This window comes from Pipistrellus hanaki, assembly GCF_964339955.1.
Source record: "Pipistrellus hanaki genome assembly, contig: scaffold_62, whole genome shotgun sequence".
Classification (NCBI taxonomy): domain Eukaryota; kingdom Metazoa; phylum Chordata; class Mammalia; order Chiroptera; family Vespertilionidae; genus Pipistrellus; species Pipistrellus hanaki.
Window position 1 is genome coordinate 200,801 of NW_028182273.1, and position 18,079 is coordinate 218,879.

Genomic DNA, 18,079 nt, shown 5'->3' on the forward strand with positions numbered 1-18,079 from the left:
CCTCCCTGGGAGTGTTGGGAGGCCCCTCTCTGCTCCTGGCTCTGGTCTCACACCCTCACCAGGCGGCGCTGCCCCGCCCAGACACCACCCCACGTCCCGCCCCCACGTGTGGCTGATACAAGCACAGGGAGGCGGGGGCTGGGGTGCACACCGCTGCCTGTCCCTCGAAGCCAGTATCAGCCACAACAGAGCACAGCGGCGGCTGGTCCCAAACCCTCCAAACACTTTAATACTGAAACAGGGATGCTCTCCACTTAGAAAAGGGTCTCTACACGCGCAGGACCTCGCCGGAGCGGCCGGCCGTGGAGGGGTCCCCGAAGGGCCTCCTCGGCCACCCCACCAGCCAGCACAGGGCCTATCCGGAGGCTCGCCCTTACCGCAGCTCTGCAGGGTCCAGGGCGTGACCAAGCCTGCCCCTCTGGCTGACAGCATCTCCTCCAGCCACAGCGAGCCACAGGTGGGGTCCGGCGGGGATGGCGCCTCGAGTGAGCTGGGGACAAACACGCAAACACGCATGTGAGCAGGTGGGGCAGGTAGGAGGCAGTGGCAGGGCTGGGGGTGGGAGCCGGGCTCCCAATGCCAGCAGAGCTCTCAGACTCTCACTGTGTCCAGGACATGCCTGCCACCACAGGGCCAGGAGGGCGGATCAAGCGGGCAGGCCTGCAGGTGCTGACACCCCAGCTTGGCGGGGTCTCCCTTGAGAAGCAGCACCTGGGGCTCTGCGCTCAGCCCTGGGGGTCCAGCATCACAGGAGTACAGGCCTCTACATCACCACGGGCACTGGGCCAGGATCCGAGTGCCCTTGGCCGCAGGCCACTGCTGCCCTGGGTGCTGAACCTGTGCCTCCGAGAACAGCCTGCACTTCCTGGCACATGTCCACCAGGAAGTGGCTGAAGATGCCGGCTACACCCACCCGTGGCCATGGGGACGGGCGGGGCTTGGCCCCCTCCGTCAGCCCTCGGGGCCCCGAGGCACAGGTTTGTCCTGCACCTGCCGTGTGGGTGTAGGAGACAACCTCTTCCACCCTTTGGTTCCCAGCTGGGACCACAGAGCTCAGTGGGGGGGCACCCAGCCTGCCGCTGGCAGCTGGTGGCGAGAACCCTGGGTTGGGCCCAGGGATGCCGACCATCTGGCATCTCTGGAAGGGTTTGCCCAGGCCCCTGCACTGCTCGCACACCGTATAGCACCTCCTGAAGAGGACCCTGCAGTGCCCCCTCCCTCCCCCGCCGCCCCATTCAGGGCCCTGTGCCCCCAGAGGGCCCCCTCCATCAGCCCTTGGGGCCCTGAGGCACAGGTGGCAGCTGCTGTCTGTATGACCTGTGTCCAGTCCCACCCGTGGACGTGCAGGGAGGTGATATGGAAGAGGGTCCCAGAAAGACGAGCAGCACTGGGGCTGAGCCCAGATGCCGCGGAGGCAACGGATGGGCCCAGGGGCTGCTTCCCGGCTGACCTGGTGCTGCTTCAGGGAGAGGGGCCCACGCGCCAGGTGGGGAGGCTGAGGCCTGGGACAGGCCCACGGGCCTTGCTGGCCATCTGCCTCAAGACATGCAGATGCAGGTGGCCTCCTTGGAGTCAGGCTTCCCCACTAACCTCTCAGGACACACACACACACACACACACACACATACACACACACCCCGCCTGACCGCCCCTTCTGAAGGACCAGAGGGGAGCAGGTGTGTGCTGGGAAGAGATGTCCAGCCCAATGCTGCCCCCTTCTGGTAGGAATGTCCCATTCCACTGACCAGGCTGAGGCTGGGCCTGGGTAGGTAGGGAAGGGGGCAAGATAAGACTCACCCCAAAGGACCAAACAGCCTCCCCCTGGAGAGGCTAAGGGGGGCTTTAGGAAGGCAGGATGGGTGGGGATTCCTTGGGTGACAGGCAGGAGAGGTGCAGTAGCAGGGAATTGTCCCCAGAGGAGAGGAGAGCGGAGGGGAGGGGAGCGGAGGGGAGGGGAGGGGAGGGGAGCGGAGGGGAGGGGAGGGGAGGGGAGCGGAGGGGAGGGGGGCGGAGGGGAGGGGGGCAGAGGGGAGGGGAGCGGAGGGGGGCGGAGGGGAGGGGAGGGGAGCGGAGGGGGGCGGAGGGGAGGGGGGCGGAGGGGAGGGGAGGCGTAGAGGTGTTGTTGGGGGAATTGTAACCCCATTTGAGGTTCTGAGATCCCCATTGCCAGGTTCTGAGACTCGCAGGGGGCAGGTGACTCTGTTCAAGGTCAATGGCTAGAACTACAGATCGGGGTTTGCACTGCACCACCTGGGGTGCCCTGGGTATCAGGACCCCATCTCCCCAGAGACCTAACTGCCCACCTGTAGTCTCCACTCCATGCTGCCCCAACCACAGTGCCACCTGACGCTTAGGTCTGTGTTAATAAGTTCTGAACCCTTTGAGGCCCCTCACGCCGGTGCCAAGACGGCAGACCCTGTGGGTTTGCCAAGACAGCCCTGTGGCCGGGCTGTCTGCTACGGGACCCAGGGTCTCCTGTAGGGACCTGCATGACGTGGCTGCCAGAGAAGGCCAAGCCACTGCTGGGGGTGAGTGATATGAGGGGTGCAGGGCCTGAGGCCGGCTGGTCGTGAGGACTCAGACACGGAAGTGGAACCCGGATGCAGGTGCCCCTGCCTCAGTGTCCCCTGGACAGTCAGTGGAGGCCAAACACACCAGGGACACAGGAGAGCGTGGCCGACAGTGTCCCCTGGGCCAGGAGCTGTGCAGGGAGCAGGGGAGGGTGCATCGGGCTGCTCTGCACTGCAGGCCCTGGGTCAGCCACAGAAGTGGCAGGACCACTGTCTGGCCAGCCCTGCACTGCAAGAGCGTCAGGGCTGTGTGGCCCCCCTGCCAGGCCTGGATGCAGCCACAGCTCCCAGCACTGCCGGACCCAGGGCTGCTCATGGGCTTACCTCCCTGCCAGGGGGCCGAGGGCCTGGACGGAAGCCGTGTCTCTCGCCAGCCTCCGGTCCTGCTCCAAACATCCATCCTCCGTGGAGCCTGTGGAGACATGGGCACCCAGACGTCACTTCCCAGGTGTGGGCACCAGGGAGGAGGGGAGCGAGGCTGGTGAGGAGCGAGGGAGGCGGAAATGAAGAGGGAGGGGGAGAGGGGAGGGGGGAGGGCACCTGCTCCTCAGCAGGAGGCGCCGGGAGCCTGTCACCAGTGCCCCCTTCTCCTTCTGGCCCGGCTTAGGGAACAGGGTGGGGAGGTGCCAGGCACACAAGCCTCAGGACCAGCCTCACCCCTTCTCCAGCCAGAGCCACGCACGGCAACAGTGCAGATGACGGGAACCTACGTGCCAATCCCATTGCCAGGACGTCCCCTACACCACCTTCTCTGTGACAACAGCTGTGTATTGTCCACATATTCCCTCTTGAGAGAAGAAACCGAGGGGCAGGGAAAGCGGGGCTCCCAGGAGCAGGTCTTGGCTGGGGCGTGTGAGGCTAACCGGGGGGCGAGGAGGCCAGGCAGGCCCCGGGGCTCCCGCTCCTCCGCTGCTCCCAGCCAGGACTCCACAGCGGCGTCTCTCCGTCCGGCAAGCAGGCGGGAGAGAGAAGCAGCCTGGACCGCACGTCTGCCCGGCGCCAGGAAGACCCTCTGCCCGCGTCGGGCACCAAGGTTCTGGAGCAGGCTGGCATCACGGGCTTGGGGGTGCCAAGGCCCGGGGGCAGGCTGGCACCGTGGGTGTCGGGCTGTGAGGGCGGCAGGTTCGAGGGCAGGCCCTCCAGAGTGTCCGCGGCGTCGGCCCTGAGCAGCTTGGCGGTCAGGAGGTCGATGCGCTGCTTTAGGACGTTGGCCATGGTCTCCAGGGCCTGCAGCCGGGCCTGCTTGTAGCTGAAGTGCAGGGGGCCCTGCGTGCCCAGGTGCTCGGCCTCCTCGGGGCCCAGGTAGATGCACAGCCCCGGGCGCGGGGGGCGGGCGGTCAGGTCCTGGAGCTTCAGGGGACCCGAGGGGGAGCCAGCAGACGTTGGCAGGGGAGCGCCCACCCAGCCTTCCTGGGGTTCTCCTGTCTCCAGAGGCTCATGGTCCAAGGCTCGGTCCAGACACAGGCAGAAGCTGTGGGGACAGGGGTGCGAGGGTCAGGGAGGCCCAGCACAGCCTTCCTCTGCTGCCTGTATGGGTCCATTGGCATGTGTGAAACACGCGTGTGCAGGCGCTGAGTATGGCAATGCTTCTGGGGCAGACCCAGGGGGTGTTCACACGGTCCGTGTTTGCCGGGGGCTGGTACGGAGCAGCCATATGCCCGCCCGCCACGGTTAGAGCGAGGACAGCCAGTGGCCGTTTCTTGAATGTGCCACTGAAACACAGACAACAGGAGACACAGGTAGACTGGCTGCTTCGCAGTGAAAAGCCTCCGAGCACTAAAGGACACATCCCGCAGAGAGAGATGGCGGCCGAAGGCATGAGCGGGAACTCAGAGGCCCTGTGGCCACAGGGTTAGGACCAGGCTGTACACAGAGCGCCTGCAGCTCAACAAGAAGCCCAGTAACCACCACACGCAGCCAAGGGCGGAGGGGCCCTTCCTTGGGAGACAGAAGCTGCCGGCCAGCACGAGGGGAGATGCTCAGTGCCAAGGTCACTGGGAAACGCAAACGAAACCACGGGAGGCCCCGCCTCACCCACAGGACGGCCGCTGTGAACAAAACAAGGAAACGTCGCGAGGACGCGGAGACGGGAACCCTGGGCGCTGCTGGCAGAACGGACTGGGTGGGAACGGATGAGGCGTGGCCGCTGTGGAGAACAGTGGCGGTTCCTCAGAAGGCCAGCGTGAGGCGACCCTGTGACCCAGCAGCCCCACGCTGGGTCCACACCACAGGCCTGAGTGTAGGCTCTGAGACGCACACCATGTCCCCAGTTCAGTTTCCACAGCAGCCAGAGGTGGACACACCCGTGCCCCTGATGGAAGCCAAACCTGTCCACCTCCGGGGAATGCCATGAAGTCTGGAGAAGGCAGGCAGTCCTGACCACGACACCCAGGGACAGGCCCAGAAAACGTGCTCTGAGAGAGGAGCCTGAACCACGGCCAGGGCCCAGAACACAGAATGTGCAGGAGGGAGGAATGGGGTGCAGGGAGGGTGGGCCAATGGGTGTTTCTCCTGGGCGATCGATGGAAGGGTTTAGAACTGACAGGCTCTGGATGCACAGGGAAAGCACTAAATGCACGACTGTCCACTGGGAGTGGCAACCTTGATGTGGAATGAGGCTCCCTCATGAGATGGCCAGGCTGTGTGGCCCAGGGCCCAGGAAGTGCAGCCCCCCAATACTCACCTGCCTGGGGCCTCCTGTTCCCCCAGCACCATGCCGGAGGTCACCTTGCTCCACTGCTGCGCTGGCGACCCCTCGCTCCCGGGCGCGTCCTGGGCCTGGAGCAGGCGGGTGCGGTCAGAGTCTCACCCAGACAGACCCTGACACCCTGGCTCTGGGCTGAGCTGGCCCTGGCCCCGGGGCCTCCAGCCGGACCCCTCCATCCTTCCCCTCTAGGGCTGGGACAGTCACCGGGATCCCTCCAGAACCCGCTCACACCCGGGGGCAGACGGGCCCCGGGGCCCCGGGGGTGGGAGCCTGAGTCAGTCCACACCCCTCCGCGCCCGGGTGCCTACCCTGGACGGTGCTGAGTGTGGGATGAAGGTCACGATGCTGGGGGTCGTCTGGGAGACCAGGGGGAAGGCCTTGGTGGGGGTGGGGCCGGCCCTGCCCCGCACGGCCTCCCTCTGCTGCCTGTACACGTCCTGCAGCCGCTGGCTCCGCAGCTCCCTTGCCTGCACGGCCGCGACCTTCTCCTCCAGGACCTGCTGCTGGCGCGCCAGGGCCTTCTGGCGCATGAACTCCCGCAGGGACGCGGGGCTGTACGGGAGGCCCAGGGACCCCCGGGGCTTTGGGCAGGGCGGCGGCAGCCGAGCCTCCTGCTCCTGTCGGGGTGCCAGCTGAGAGGTGCTCTGGGCGGGCCTGGGCCAGGGGTGGGCTCTGCCCTGGACTGGGGCACTGGCCCTTTTCACGAAGGAGGCGCTCCAGGACCGCTGGGCGGGAGGGCTCCAGGGTCCTCGGGGAGAGGCCTCCCAGTCTTTGCAGGGGACCCTGGCCATCTGCCCGGCCAAGGCACTCCAGGGCCTCTCCGGGGGGCTCCCAGGCCTCTGGAAGGTGGGGTCCCGTCCTTGGGGGAACCAGGTCCTCTGCGGAGAGGACTCCCTCCTGGCCGAGGCGCCCCAGCACTGCCCGGTGGAGGTGCTCCTGGCACACTCTGAGGAGGAGCAGTGCGCCCCCTTTGCTGGGCCGGCAGAGCTTCTGCGGAGGGAGGACCGCACGTCCGGGGCACTCCAGTGGCCCTGGGGCCTCCTCCCGGCCAGCTGCCGGAGCTCCTGCCCTCCCCTGTGGTGATGGTCCTGGGCCAGCTCCAGCCCCTCTTGGATCTGCCGGCGGAGGTCCTGCAGGACGGCCATGGCGGACTGGATGCTCCCAGCCTCTTGGCAGGACACCGGGTTAGACGTGTGGGCAGACCCCTGGGGGTCCCTGTGGACGACAGCTGGACAGGGCATCCGGGGGCCAATGGGGTCTTCTGTGTCTCCTTCAAAGACAGGCAGTCACTGGGGGTGGACCTGCAGGGCTCAGAGGCACCCACGCCCGCCCCCAGGACCCCCCTGGTCTCTCTGCTCATCCATCCCTGACTCACAGAAGCCCCGAGGGGCAGGTGCCACCTCAGGTGCCGTGAGGCTGTGCCTGGCACTTGGTGAGCACTGAGCACACCTGGGGGATGGGTGTCTGGGAGGACCCTGTCGGCACTCGCCTGCTCCCCTAAGTCAGGAGAGCCGTGCCCAGCCTTCCTGGAGCCAAAGGGGTGCCTTTTGGGGACTGAAACCCTTCTCAATAGGATGGTTTCCCCAGGTCCCGTCTGGTGGAGTTTGCAGGGCATTGGCATGTCACTGGGGGGCGCTGCTCAGGCACCGATGCCCCCTCCTTCCCGGCGGCATGGGGCCCGTGCCCACCAGATTCAGCAGCAGAGCAGGGGAGTCCGCATGCGTGCGTGGAGAGGCACAAGGTACCTAATTCGGCGGTGGGGAACGGCGCTCCTGAGGGGGCCTTGCTCTGGAGCCTGGGGAGGGCGGGAGGGGGCCCGAGCAGCCCCCGCACCAGGGCTTGTCCTTTCCTCCAGGCGTAAACACCAACCAACTCAGAATCTTAAACAGAAAACACACGAGAGCTGTCCCGGGGGAAGGCAGCGGCTCTGTGCAGCCTGGGAGACTGGTTCCCGTGACAGCAGGGGTGGGGCGGCAGTGGGCGGAGAAGCCCTGCCTACAGGAAAGGCTGTTTCCACACTCGCTGCCTGGATTGGGGAAGGGGAGGGTCCTGGGCAGGAAGTCATGAGGGCATTGTAGGAGCCTTCCCAGGCCTGGGCCTTGATGGGCAGGGGTGTAAACGGAGCCAGTGTGTCTGTGCATGTGTGCAGAGGAGGTGGGAACGGACCCTGCCTCCTGGCTCAGCCCGCCTTCCTCTGCTGGCTCTCTCCCCACCCGCCCTAACACACCACTGCACCCGGAGCCACGCATCGCAGCTCTCCCTTCATGCCCCCTCAGGACCTTGCTTGGCCACCTTGCCTGACCCCTGGTCTCCCCACCTCAGAGGAGGGGTCAGGTGAAGACAGAGGATGGGCTAGGTAAGGAAGAAGGAGGGGTCCTGTGAGGATGGAGGAGGGACCACCTGAACACGGGAGTGTGGCCATGGGTGTGAATGTATGATCATGGGTTGCAGTTGTGGATGAGAAAATGCCACATGCTAACCTGACTAGCTCAGGAAGGCTGGTATGGCAGTTCTGCAAAGTCTAAGACAGGGGTCTTCAAACTACGGCCCGCGGGCCACATGCAGCCCCCAGGGGAGTCTGATCCTGCCCGCCAGGTTTTTTGGGCAGTGAGCGCAGCCAAGGTGTTACAGTAGGAATTAGTAGTTCATATAGTCCGGCCCTCCAGCTCTCTGAGGGACAGTGATCTGGCCCCCACTTTAAAAAGTTTGAAGACCCCTGGTCTAAGACCTAAAGTAACCACAAATGATGGTCTGAAATTAAACGTGGTAAAGTAAAAAGCAGCCTTAGCCAGCTTGACTCGGTGGATAAAGCGTCAGTCTGCGGACTGAAGGGTCCCGGGTTAGATTCTGGTTAAAGGCACATGCCTGGGTTGTGGGCCTGATTCCCAGTGGGGGCATGCAGGAGGCAGCCAATCCATGATTCTCTCTCCTCATTGATGTTTCTCTCACTCTTCCTTCCTCTCTGAAATCAATAAAAAATATATTTATATAAAACAAAAAAATAGCCTATGGTGGGTAGTTCTTATGTGAACCTATTGTCTTTTTGCATCTAAGAGAACATACCTCTGAAATATCAGGTAAATTCCCCATTTTCTGGATCTGACAGGGCACAACCAATACGCCAGGGCCCAGGGCCAAGACCTTAAATCCCCTCATTGTTATTATCATGTTAATTGTTGGCCATTAACTATCCTGCACCCACCTAAGTAAAAGCAGTATGTTTACTTTTTATCCAATCCCAGAAGTGTCTCCTCTTTGCTTTCTTCCACCTCCCTCATCTATCAGCAATGGATTTCATGTGACCCACTTACACCTCTGCCTTTGATGGTAATTTATAAAACAAAATGCTACCATTCTCTGGACATTATCCCAGTTCTAGTGGCCTGATGCACAAAATTTGTGCCTTCGCAGCCCCGGCTGCCTTGTGGCTTTACCCCCCACCCACACCCACCTTGGCTTGGTGCTGCCCACGTCCACTGCCACCACCCCACCCCCTCCCCCTGTTCCCTGGTTCCACAGAGCCCCACCCCCCCAATTGATCGCCCCCTGGCCAGTGGCCTGGGCCAATCTCTGTGGGGCAATCATGGACCCCCTAATTGATCGCCCCCTTGGCTGCTAACCTAGGCCTCTCTGCAGGGCAATCTCCAGCCCCCCTGATTGAACACCCCGCTGGCTGGTGGCCTGGGCCTCCCTCTGCAGGGGGATAGTGGGGAGATGGTGGGGGGATGGTGGGGAGATGGTGGGGGGATGGTGGGAGGATGGTGGGGGATGGTGGGCCAATTGCATCACACCGGCCTTGGCTGGCCTGGTGCCAGTGCATGTCGTAGTGTGCTCGTCTGAACAGTTGTTCATGCTTGGCCATTTGGTCAATTTGCATATTTACCTTTTATTATTATAGATATTGAGATCCTGCTTCCCAGCAATTGTTGAGAATTTGGCTCAAATAAACTCACAAAAATTCATTTCAGGTTTGAATGTTTTTTACATCTTTATGGTCATGTGAATGGGGGGCATGGCCACCTGAATAAGGGGAGTGGTCATGTGAACAGGGATGGGGTCTCATGATAAACCAGAAGTGGGCATGTGAATGAGGGGGCGAGGCCACGTGAAGATTGAAAGGAGGCTACCAGGAGCCCCAGAAGCTAAAAAGGAAGGAAGGCCGAAACCGGTTTGGCTCAGTGGTAGAGCATCGGTCTGTGGACTGAAAGGTCCGAGGTTCGATTCCGATCAGGGACATGTACATTGGTTGCGGGCACATCCCCCGTAGGGGGTGTGCAGGAGGCAGCTGGTCGATGTTTCTCTCTCATCGACGTTTCTAGTTCTCTATCTCTCTCCCTTCCTCTCTGTAAAAAATCAATAAAATATATTAAAAAATAAAATAAAAAGGAAGGCAGGACCCTCCCCTGGAGCCCTATGAGGGAGCACAGCCCCGACACCCTGATTTCAGACTCTGGCCCCAGAACGGAAGAAGATGTGTTCTTCCTACGGCTCTGTCTGTAAAACCTCAACACAGGCCCCCACGTCCATGCAGCACGGTAAGTGCCGCCTGATAATCATAACAATGGTGACGGTAACAAGCCACCAGCCCACACAGGGCAGGCAGGCGGGTAATGTCACAGCTGGTCCCTGGGACTGAGCTGAAGGCCATTCATGTCTTTTAAGCTGGTCACACTCAGAGACAACAGGGGCTAGGGGCCATGAAGGTACCCAGGATGGCAGGATGAGGGGACCAAGAGAGTGTGTCCCAGATGCAGATGTGCTTGTCACATACTGAGCATCACTTACCAAGGTTTTACTTCATAATCCAGGTTACACATACCAAATGCCAATATCATCCCACCTCATTACAAACCCATCCACCAGGGCCCTGCGGAGGCATGAGCAGCAGCCTGCCTTTAGCTTGCACACACATGCACACATCAGACACATTCACACAGACACACACTCATGCACACACAGAGATGCTCACAGACACATGCACATAGAGACACCCTGGCATGCACACAGAGATGTACACACAGAGATGCACGGGAAAACACGTGCACACACAGAGATGCTCACAGACACACAAAGGCACTCACTGCCCTCCCCCTGGCGGCAAACCAAGGGGAAACAGTTGCCTGGCTAAAAGTTGTCCTGTCCCCCAAGAAGGGGCTTCCTGCCAACCAGAGAGCTTCACAGCAGAGACCCTCCAGAGAGCTGCCTGCCCGGGGCAGGGGCCCAGGCAGGGTCAGGCCTTGCCAGCAGACATGCCCCAGAGGGGTCCCTCCCAGGGCCCAGCCGCACACATCAGCGAGGCCTGAAGCTGGGCTTCCCGTAGAGGAAGGCCACACAGCCATGCTCTCCAGAGGCCATGCCCCTGGAAATCCCCTAAGGCCACGTCCGGGCCACACCTCTCTGGAACAAGTCCCCAGACCCTGCCCGCTAAGTCACACACTTCTGTAAGGCCATGACCCTCTAGAAACATGCCCCCTGGGGTCTGGGTCCTCCATAAGCTACGCCCCGATAGGACAGGACACTCAATAGGACAGGACAGGAAGCCACTCCCCTCCAGGACACATTGCCAAAGCTGCCCCACCCTAGCCCACTGTGGCTGCCCTCCAGCCCGGCCCCTGGGACTACGGAGGTTAAGAGTTTGGTCTCAGATCTGGTTTAGACTCCAGCTCTGCCCATCACTAGCTATGGGCCTGGGGCCATTGACTTCTCCCTCCTTAGCCACCCCTCAGTAAGCACCCTCCCACAGAGCTGTAAGGATGGAAAAGCAGCCACAACCTCTACAGGAGTTGGGCCAGCAGCTCAGGATTCAGCTGGCTCAGGGCAGAGGCAAAGGCTGGGACTGCCCCCCCACACACACACACCTCTCGATTTCCAGGGGGCCCAGGGTTGGGCCTTCCCAGAGAGATTGTTCTGTCCGGTGGAAGGGGGCTGTTTCTGGCCAGGCAGCTTGGCACCCCGCCCACAGGCCCCTCCTTGTGGGGAGCTCAGTGTCCCCATTAGCCCACCAGAGGGTCCAGGTCAATAAATGGGTCCTGATGGGCACATTTTTTCTTCTGCTGAGCAGTTTAATGGCAATTAATTTTTTTACGAGCGAGTTTTTAATCTGCAGAAATGGATGAAGTCCCCAGTGCCCTGTCAGAGCCCTGGGGCCGACCTCATCTATGATAAAAATGCAAAGTGAGGTTATATCATCTGAAATTAATATCGGGCCTCATTCTCCCCCAGCGGATGGATGAATATTTTATAACTATTGTGATTTAATTTTTTGTTAACGACAGCAAATTTCTAATTCATCTGATTCCCAAGTCCTGTGACTCTGACCTCTGACCCCACACCCATCCCTCCTTAGCCCAGCTGTGCCTTCCCCGCTGACAGGAACTGATGGTCAGTGCATCCGGGAGACACGCGTGACGATGATGGATGCGGCCAGAGGTGCGCCCTCTGACCCGTGTCGGGCAGAAAGCTGGTCATTTTTCAAGTGAGCCATGAAAACAAAAAAAACCGAAGAGCCGAGAGCGGGCGAGGACGATGCAGAGAATGTTTATGTTTTGTGCATTTTCAGTGTGGCTTCTGGAACCTTCTCCAGGTCTCCCAGCACCCCTCACTCTCAGCCGGAGTGGGGTTTTGCCTCTACCCTCAGCATTGGGACCCAGCCTCAGTGTCCCCACCTCACTCAGGACCACCCCCACCCAGGCTGTCAGCTCATGCCATGGGGGAAACTGAGGCACGAGGACATGTAGGGGCAGCTCAAGAGCTGTGTGTCTTAGACCCAGAGTCCTGTGAGCTGGCCTCACCCGGCCCCACCTTGTCCAGGAGCTGCCGGGGGGGGGGGGGGGGGCGGTGCTCCCACCGCCAAGATCACGGAGCAGAGCTCTCAGTCATCACCCAAATGTGTCCCCAACATCCCCCCTGGTGACAGCTCTACGTCCCCCCAAAGGGAGGCAAGACAGTGTACGCTGCCAGACCACTCCCCACACCATGCCCAGGTGAGCTTGTTCCCTGGAATTCCAGATCCCACATGTCCCTGTCTTCCTGTGGGACCTATAACTCCTCACATGGCCCCGTGCAACTGAGAAGCAGACATGCCGTCAACCACACGTGTCCTAGGCCTGCCATGCACATGGGTGTCCATGCGTGCCGGTGTGCTTGAGGAACAGACTGGGAATGCGTGTTGAAGTGTGGCCGAGGGCCTTTGGAACCTAACATGGGGGTTTGCGGATGTTCACACACATGTCACAAGGATGGCCCTGCACTGGTGGGCCCCACTGCTGTTGGGGGCGGGGGGGTCAGCCCTGCAGGTGCCTGAGGTGCAGACACCAGCACTGCCTCCCCTGTTCTCAGCAGACCTCCCATCAAGCCTGGGCCCAGCAGCCCCCACATGCCCCAGAACCCCTGCACAGCCCCCCTCACGGCCCCGCCAGCCTCACCATGGTCTTTGGCAGCTCTTCTGGGGGATGACCGGGGGGCCTTCTCTCTTTTGCAAGAACTACTCTTCATGCTTCTGTGTTTCTCCCGTGGAGCTTCAGCGTGAGGAGGAGGGGGAGGGGAGAGAAGGAGAGCAGTGACACACACACAGGGGCTCCGAGCAGGTTCCAGGGGGCAGCGTGGGGGTCCCCCTGCTCCCTGGTCCTGCATGCTAGTACGGGCAGCTGGGCACAGGGTTCAAGGGGCACATGTGGCTGTCCACCCCCGCTCTAGGTTCCACATGGAGCACCCCTGGGGAGCACTCCTGCAGGCGGCTCCCCACTCCTCCTTGACTGCACAGAATCCCATCTTGATCTCCTGCACCCAACTTGGAGCTGGCCATGGCACTCATGTGTGTTGAGTGAATAAATAACTGACCGGCTCACAGGGGAACCCAGGGCATGGCAGCTGGCCACACTGGGAGACCAGGAGTGAGAGCTGGAGTCAGAGGGGCCTGCCCACGGCCCAGCCCACCCCTGGCTGGAGACCTCAAGGGCCAGAGACTGAGTCCCACAGGGGCAGACTGGAGGGGAAGCCAACAAGCCAGTGCGCTCAAGGGAGCAGGCCAAGCCCACCTGTCTACATGGCCAGTCCCTCGGGAAAGACTGGCCTCTGGTGCGTGCAGTCCAGCCTTGGTCCTCAGAGCCCCACGCTGCTGCCAGGAGGGACCTCAGGACCCAGGCCCTGCCCACACCCTGCTTCTGGAGGCTCTTAAACAGCAGCTGAAATGTGACTGCCAGAGCTGTCCACCAGTGGGCGCTGAGGCCCCCAAGTCCTGAATCTCAGAAGCAGGAGGAGGAGGACGGCCATGCTGCTCGGTGTGGAGGGGCTGGTGCCCTTGGTTAGGCTGGAGCTGGGTCAGGGACAGGTTCTTCCCCTCGGCGCATGGTGGCTGGGCCCACACTTGGCTTTCCTTCTGACTGGGGTGAGACACCCCCAAAAACATGCCTGTGGCTGCCATCCACGGGGGTCTGGATGCGAGTGCTGACCAACCTTTGCATCCCCCCTCCCCTGCCCAGCCACCAGGGCACACTGGGACAGGCTATAACTGCCCCCTGGGCTCCTGACTCTCCTCCTCCTGCCCACAGCCCCCCAAACCCTCAGTGTTCCCCTGGGCCAGGACAGCCTGACCTCTGCTCCCAGCCCTTCTTCCTCTTCCCACCTTGGTCGCCAACTTCTTGCAGCCTCTCTGGACTATGCAGATAGCCCCATCCCACCTCACCCCTGCCTCCGTGGAACTTTCCAAAGCCCACACCGCCCTGACTCCTGCCCTCAGCCCCCAGGAGCGGCTCCTGTCCACCTTCCATCCTTACTCCTTGATCTGTTGAGTGAATGAGTGAGCCAAACCCTCATGGTTCCCTTGTCCCTGGGCCTCTGCCACCCTGCCTAGACCTGGCAGGGCCACCTGTGGGACAGGCAGGCAATGCCTCTTGCCTGTGACATGAGCAGCGAGCCCAGAGCCGGCAGGTCCCGGAGGACCCTGTGCAGTGTGCGTATGTAGCCATGCAGGAGTCTCAGCAAGGAGACACGCCCCCCAGCTCCCTGCCCTGAGCCCGGCCTGCCCTGGGCCGAGGTGCCAGGATGGTTGGCCGCAGAGCCACTCACCAGAGGCCCGGCGCTGGGAGCCCCTGGAGGGCACATGCTCCTGGCCCGGGATGGCCTTGTCTTGGATGGCACGCCCAGCTGCACTCGGGTTGCCGAAGCCTGGAGCAGAGAGTGAAGGAGTGGGGGCCATGAGGAGGGGGAGCCACGGGACCTCGAGGGAGAGGTCCCTGTTTGGCAGCCGCTCGACAGCCTCTCAGCACAGCACCCTGGGATCAGACCCCAGGCCCAGGTGCATCCCCGGGCCGACCTTGCTCGTGGTGCTGAGCTCCAGGCCATGTGACTTTACAGCCAGAGCAGCGCCACGGGGCAGCCTCGGGCGACAGGGCTCCGTGTGCCTCATCCTTGGCCTCGTGCGGCTGGCACCATGCAGCACGGGAAGGACCGTCCCAGTGTGCACGCCAAGGCCAGCGTTTGCAAAGAGTGACTTGGAGGGATGCGCCCCAGAGCATGAACCAGGGCCGGTGCAGGGAGGGAGATGGGGTGTCAGCCATTCTCGTCTCACTGTCTGTGCTTTGCAGCTGCGTTCAGATACACAGGCTGCCCCTCCTTTAAGAAAAAGTCGTGAGAGGACAAATCCGGGGGGTCCCCCATGTGAGTGACAAGGAGGAGTCAAACCACAGGGACAGGAAGTGGACGGTGGGACCAGGGCTGGGGTGGGTGGGATTGGGTGTTTCACGGGCAGAGTGTCGGGGGGATGGAAAGTCCTGGAGAGAACCGTACACACAACCGTGGGGACGTCCCTGAAGCCGCTGAGCCGTGCACTTAGACGTGGGGATGGCCAGCACCGTGTGCGTTTCAGACTTTTTTAAACAAAGTTTCGTCTTAGAAGAAAGCACCCCCGCCTCCTGGAAAGAGCCATGCCCCGGCTCCGTGGGCAGAGCCGCAGGCTGTGTGGGGGCCGTCTGTCCGACAGGGACGCTGCATTGGGTGTTTCTCTAGATCCCCAGCCTCTCCCTTGCGCGCCCCCCCCCCCCCCCCGTCGCTGGGCAGTAGCCTGGCCCTCCCTGTGCCAAAGCCCTGATCGAGGCCCCTCCAAGAGGCTGACCTCCCACTCGGCTCCCAGGCTGTGGCACCCAGTGGGCACACCCAGGGTCTCGGCGCGGCCCGCCCACCCTCCCCGGGAAGCTGGTCCTGACCTGGGCAGGCCGGGGCCGCAGGGGCCTTCTTCAGCTTTCTGACCTTCCTCCGGGGGGCCAGTGGGGAGGCTCGGAGGAGGCGAGAGGCGCTGGAGGGCATCGAGGTGCCCAGGGAGGCACAGCTGGCCTGCCAACGGGCCTGCGCCCGGATCTTCTCCCTCAGCCGCTCCAGCCGGGGGTTGCTCTCCCCGTGCTGCCGTGGGGACCCCAGCACCAGGGGGAGCCTCTCCTTCCAGGGCCTCTGGGCAGGTGCACATGGCTTGTGGCCCCCCGAGGAGCCGGACAGGCGGCCCGATGACACTGAGCTGTCCCCGTCCTGGGCCTCGTTGCCGGCTGTCCACGTAGGGCGGCGGTAGGCCTGCCCCGGAGTGCCCGGCCTCTCCATGTGGTCAGTCCAGTCCACGTAGGGCGCCTCCAGAGGGACGCCTGGCTGTGGGGCGGGCCTGGGCCACCTCCGGGCGGCCGGGAGGGCCTCCTCGGCCGCAGCTGGACGCCGCCCGCCTGCCCTTGGAGGAAGAAGCAGATGCAGCTGCTCAGTGTGGGCCCAGCGGAGCCTCGGACGGTGCACCCCCTCCTGTGCCCCTGCCTCCTGCGACCCTCGGAGCACCCAGACGAGGACGGTGCGGCCGTGACACGCCCCCACGGCGGTCCCCAGACCGCACCCCTCTGGGTAGGCCCTGTGATCAGCCCAGCCCACCTACAGGTGGGGAAACTGAGGCCCCGGGAGAAGGCACACAGCAGGGCACCCTGGCCCAAGTCCCCCAGGGAAGGTGTGCCAGGTGCGCAGACTCACGCCTCAGTCACACAAGCCCTACCTGGGCCTGGCGCAGGCCTTCCGGGCAGCTGGTCTCCCTGGGGCCCTGGGGCAGAAGGGGCAATGCCCCTGGCTATCTCTGGGGTGTGCCTGGGCCATCGCCCCCAGGCAGGTTGCCGGGACTGCCGGGCCAGCAGCGAGGGCAGAGCTGGAGCCCTGTCACCACCTGCCCCGGGCGCTTTCAGGTGGCAGCCTCAGGGTCTGCCTCCTGGCACCCATTCCTGCTCCAGGCCGGTTGACCACAGCCGCTCACTCGCCGTCAGCTCCCCTGCCCGGGATGGAAGCCCTCAGGGTGGTCATGGGTGGGGGTGGGTGCTGGGGGGGCTGCCCGGCCCTGGGCTGCAACGGCCTGGAGCTTCCTGATGCTGCCTCTCGGAGGCGTGGGGGGTGGGGGAGAATTCCAGGTGGCAGTGACAGCACAATAACCCGAGTCACTCAGCAACCGTGCTGAGGCCTCAGCCCTTGCTGGGCTCCAGGCAGCACCCTGCCCCTGGCCCCCCGGGCGCCTGTGTGAGGCGAGTGAGCTGCCAGGGCCGGGGTCGAGTGCAGCCCAGGTCAGAGTGGGGACGCAGTGAGGCGCTGGGTGAGGGTGGGCTCCCAGAGCCAGCGGTGGCAGCAGGGCTGGGCTCCATCCCAGGCTGGGGTTGGGCTAAAGGTTCTGTTCTGAGGGCTCAGCCTGGGAACCCAGGCGCAGGAGAGAGGAGCCAGCCGGAGGTGTGTCCCCTGCTGCTGCAGGAGGGGCTGAGGGCTCAGACCCTGACACGAACAAAGACTTCACCACTGCCTCCGGCTGCTTGAAAGAGGTGTGTGTGGGGGGGTGGGGGGGGGCGAGGAGAGGGGGAGAGGGGATGCGGGTGGCCTCTCTGCTCCTGGCCAGCAGGTGCTCATGGAAATAACAGCTCGAGCTGCCCTGCCCGGTGCCCCTCAGGGGCCTCCTGCCCCCTCCGTGATGACCCTGCAGGGCGGTGGGAGGACCTGGGCCTGTGGTCCGCTGGCCCTGAGCTCAGCCGCCCCAGGAGGGCTCCAGCCCATCCCAGGTGCAGTGTGACCTGGTGACTGGAGGCCCCGCCCAGCCGGCCTCGGGATGGTGAGTCCAGGGGCAGCCGGCAGAGCCACAGGCAGTGGCCGAGGGCAGACGCTCCTTCGCTTTAAGAGCTGCACTCCTTCCCAGACCCTGCGCCTCCCAAAGGCCTCGGACCCCTCTTCTCCCGGGACCCTGTGCCCGTGTCCAGCCCACAGCTGCCCCCAAGGTCGCCCCGCCCCATCCCTGCATTCGCACCTGCTGCGAGGGCCTGGCTGCAGCTTTTGCCGGAACGGCTCTGAGGAGGCCCTGGGCGGAGGCCGCAGCCTGGGGTGCAAACAGCCCCCACGAAGGCCCGGCCTGCGATTGCCCGTTCGGCCTGCATCTCAACGGAGCCTGAGCCCGGCTGCTGCCGGCAGGGGTCCCCCTCCAGACCCCCAGCTCCCTCCACGCTCGGGGAGGCACATGCAGCTCCCCTCCTGCCCTCTCCCTGATGCCACTCTCGCTGAGGAAGAGTGTGCCAGTGGGCCTGGCGCCCCCCCTTCCTCCTCCCTGACAGGCCCAGGGGCTGCTGGGGGGGGGGGGGGCCCTGGCGAGCGAATGCTCACGGCCGGGCTCAGGGGCTCCTGAAGACAACCCTGAGGGAGGGAGGAGTCCAGGCACTGCCTCCAGGCCTGGGTTCTGGCGGGGTCAGAAGGCAGGCCTTTGCTGAGTGGGAGCAGACAGAACAACCCCCTGCCTCTCCCAGCTGGGTAGACAGTGCGA

General features: G+C 63.2%; 1 protein-coding gene across 1 annotated transcript in view; it reads right to left on the reverse strand.

The window, feature by feature from the left end:
- CCDC187 (coiled-coil domain containing 187) overlaps positions 1-15,864 on the reverse strand; it is a gene marked incomplete at its 5' end in the record, with an annotated part of 28,461 nt that extends 12,597 nt beyond the window's left edge. Inside the window, 10 exons of the mRNA XM_084907359.1 lie at positions 378-490; positions 2,895-2,982; positions 3,434-4,041; positions 5,254-5,348; positions 5,586-5,633; positions 5,682-6,547; positions 7,023-7,157; positions 12,702-12,794; positions 14,344-14,442; positions 15,480-15,864. Of these exons, the coding sequence (XP_084763485.1) occupies positions 378-490; positions 2,895-2,982; positions 3,434-4,041; positions 5,254-5,348; positions 5,586-5,633; positions 5,682-6,547; positions 7,023-7,157; positions 12,702-12,794; positions 14,344-14,442; positions 15,480-15,864 (2,530 nt within the window). The remainder of the gene's footprint in view (positions 1-377; positions 491-2,894; positions 2,983-3,433; positions 4,042-5,253; positions 5,349-5,585; positions 5,634-5,681; positions 6,548-7,022; positions 7,158-12,701; positions 12,795-14,343; positions 14,443-15,479) is intronic.
- Positions 15,865-18,079: the final 2,215 nt, after the last annotated feature.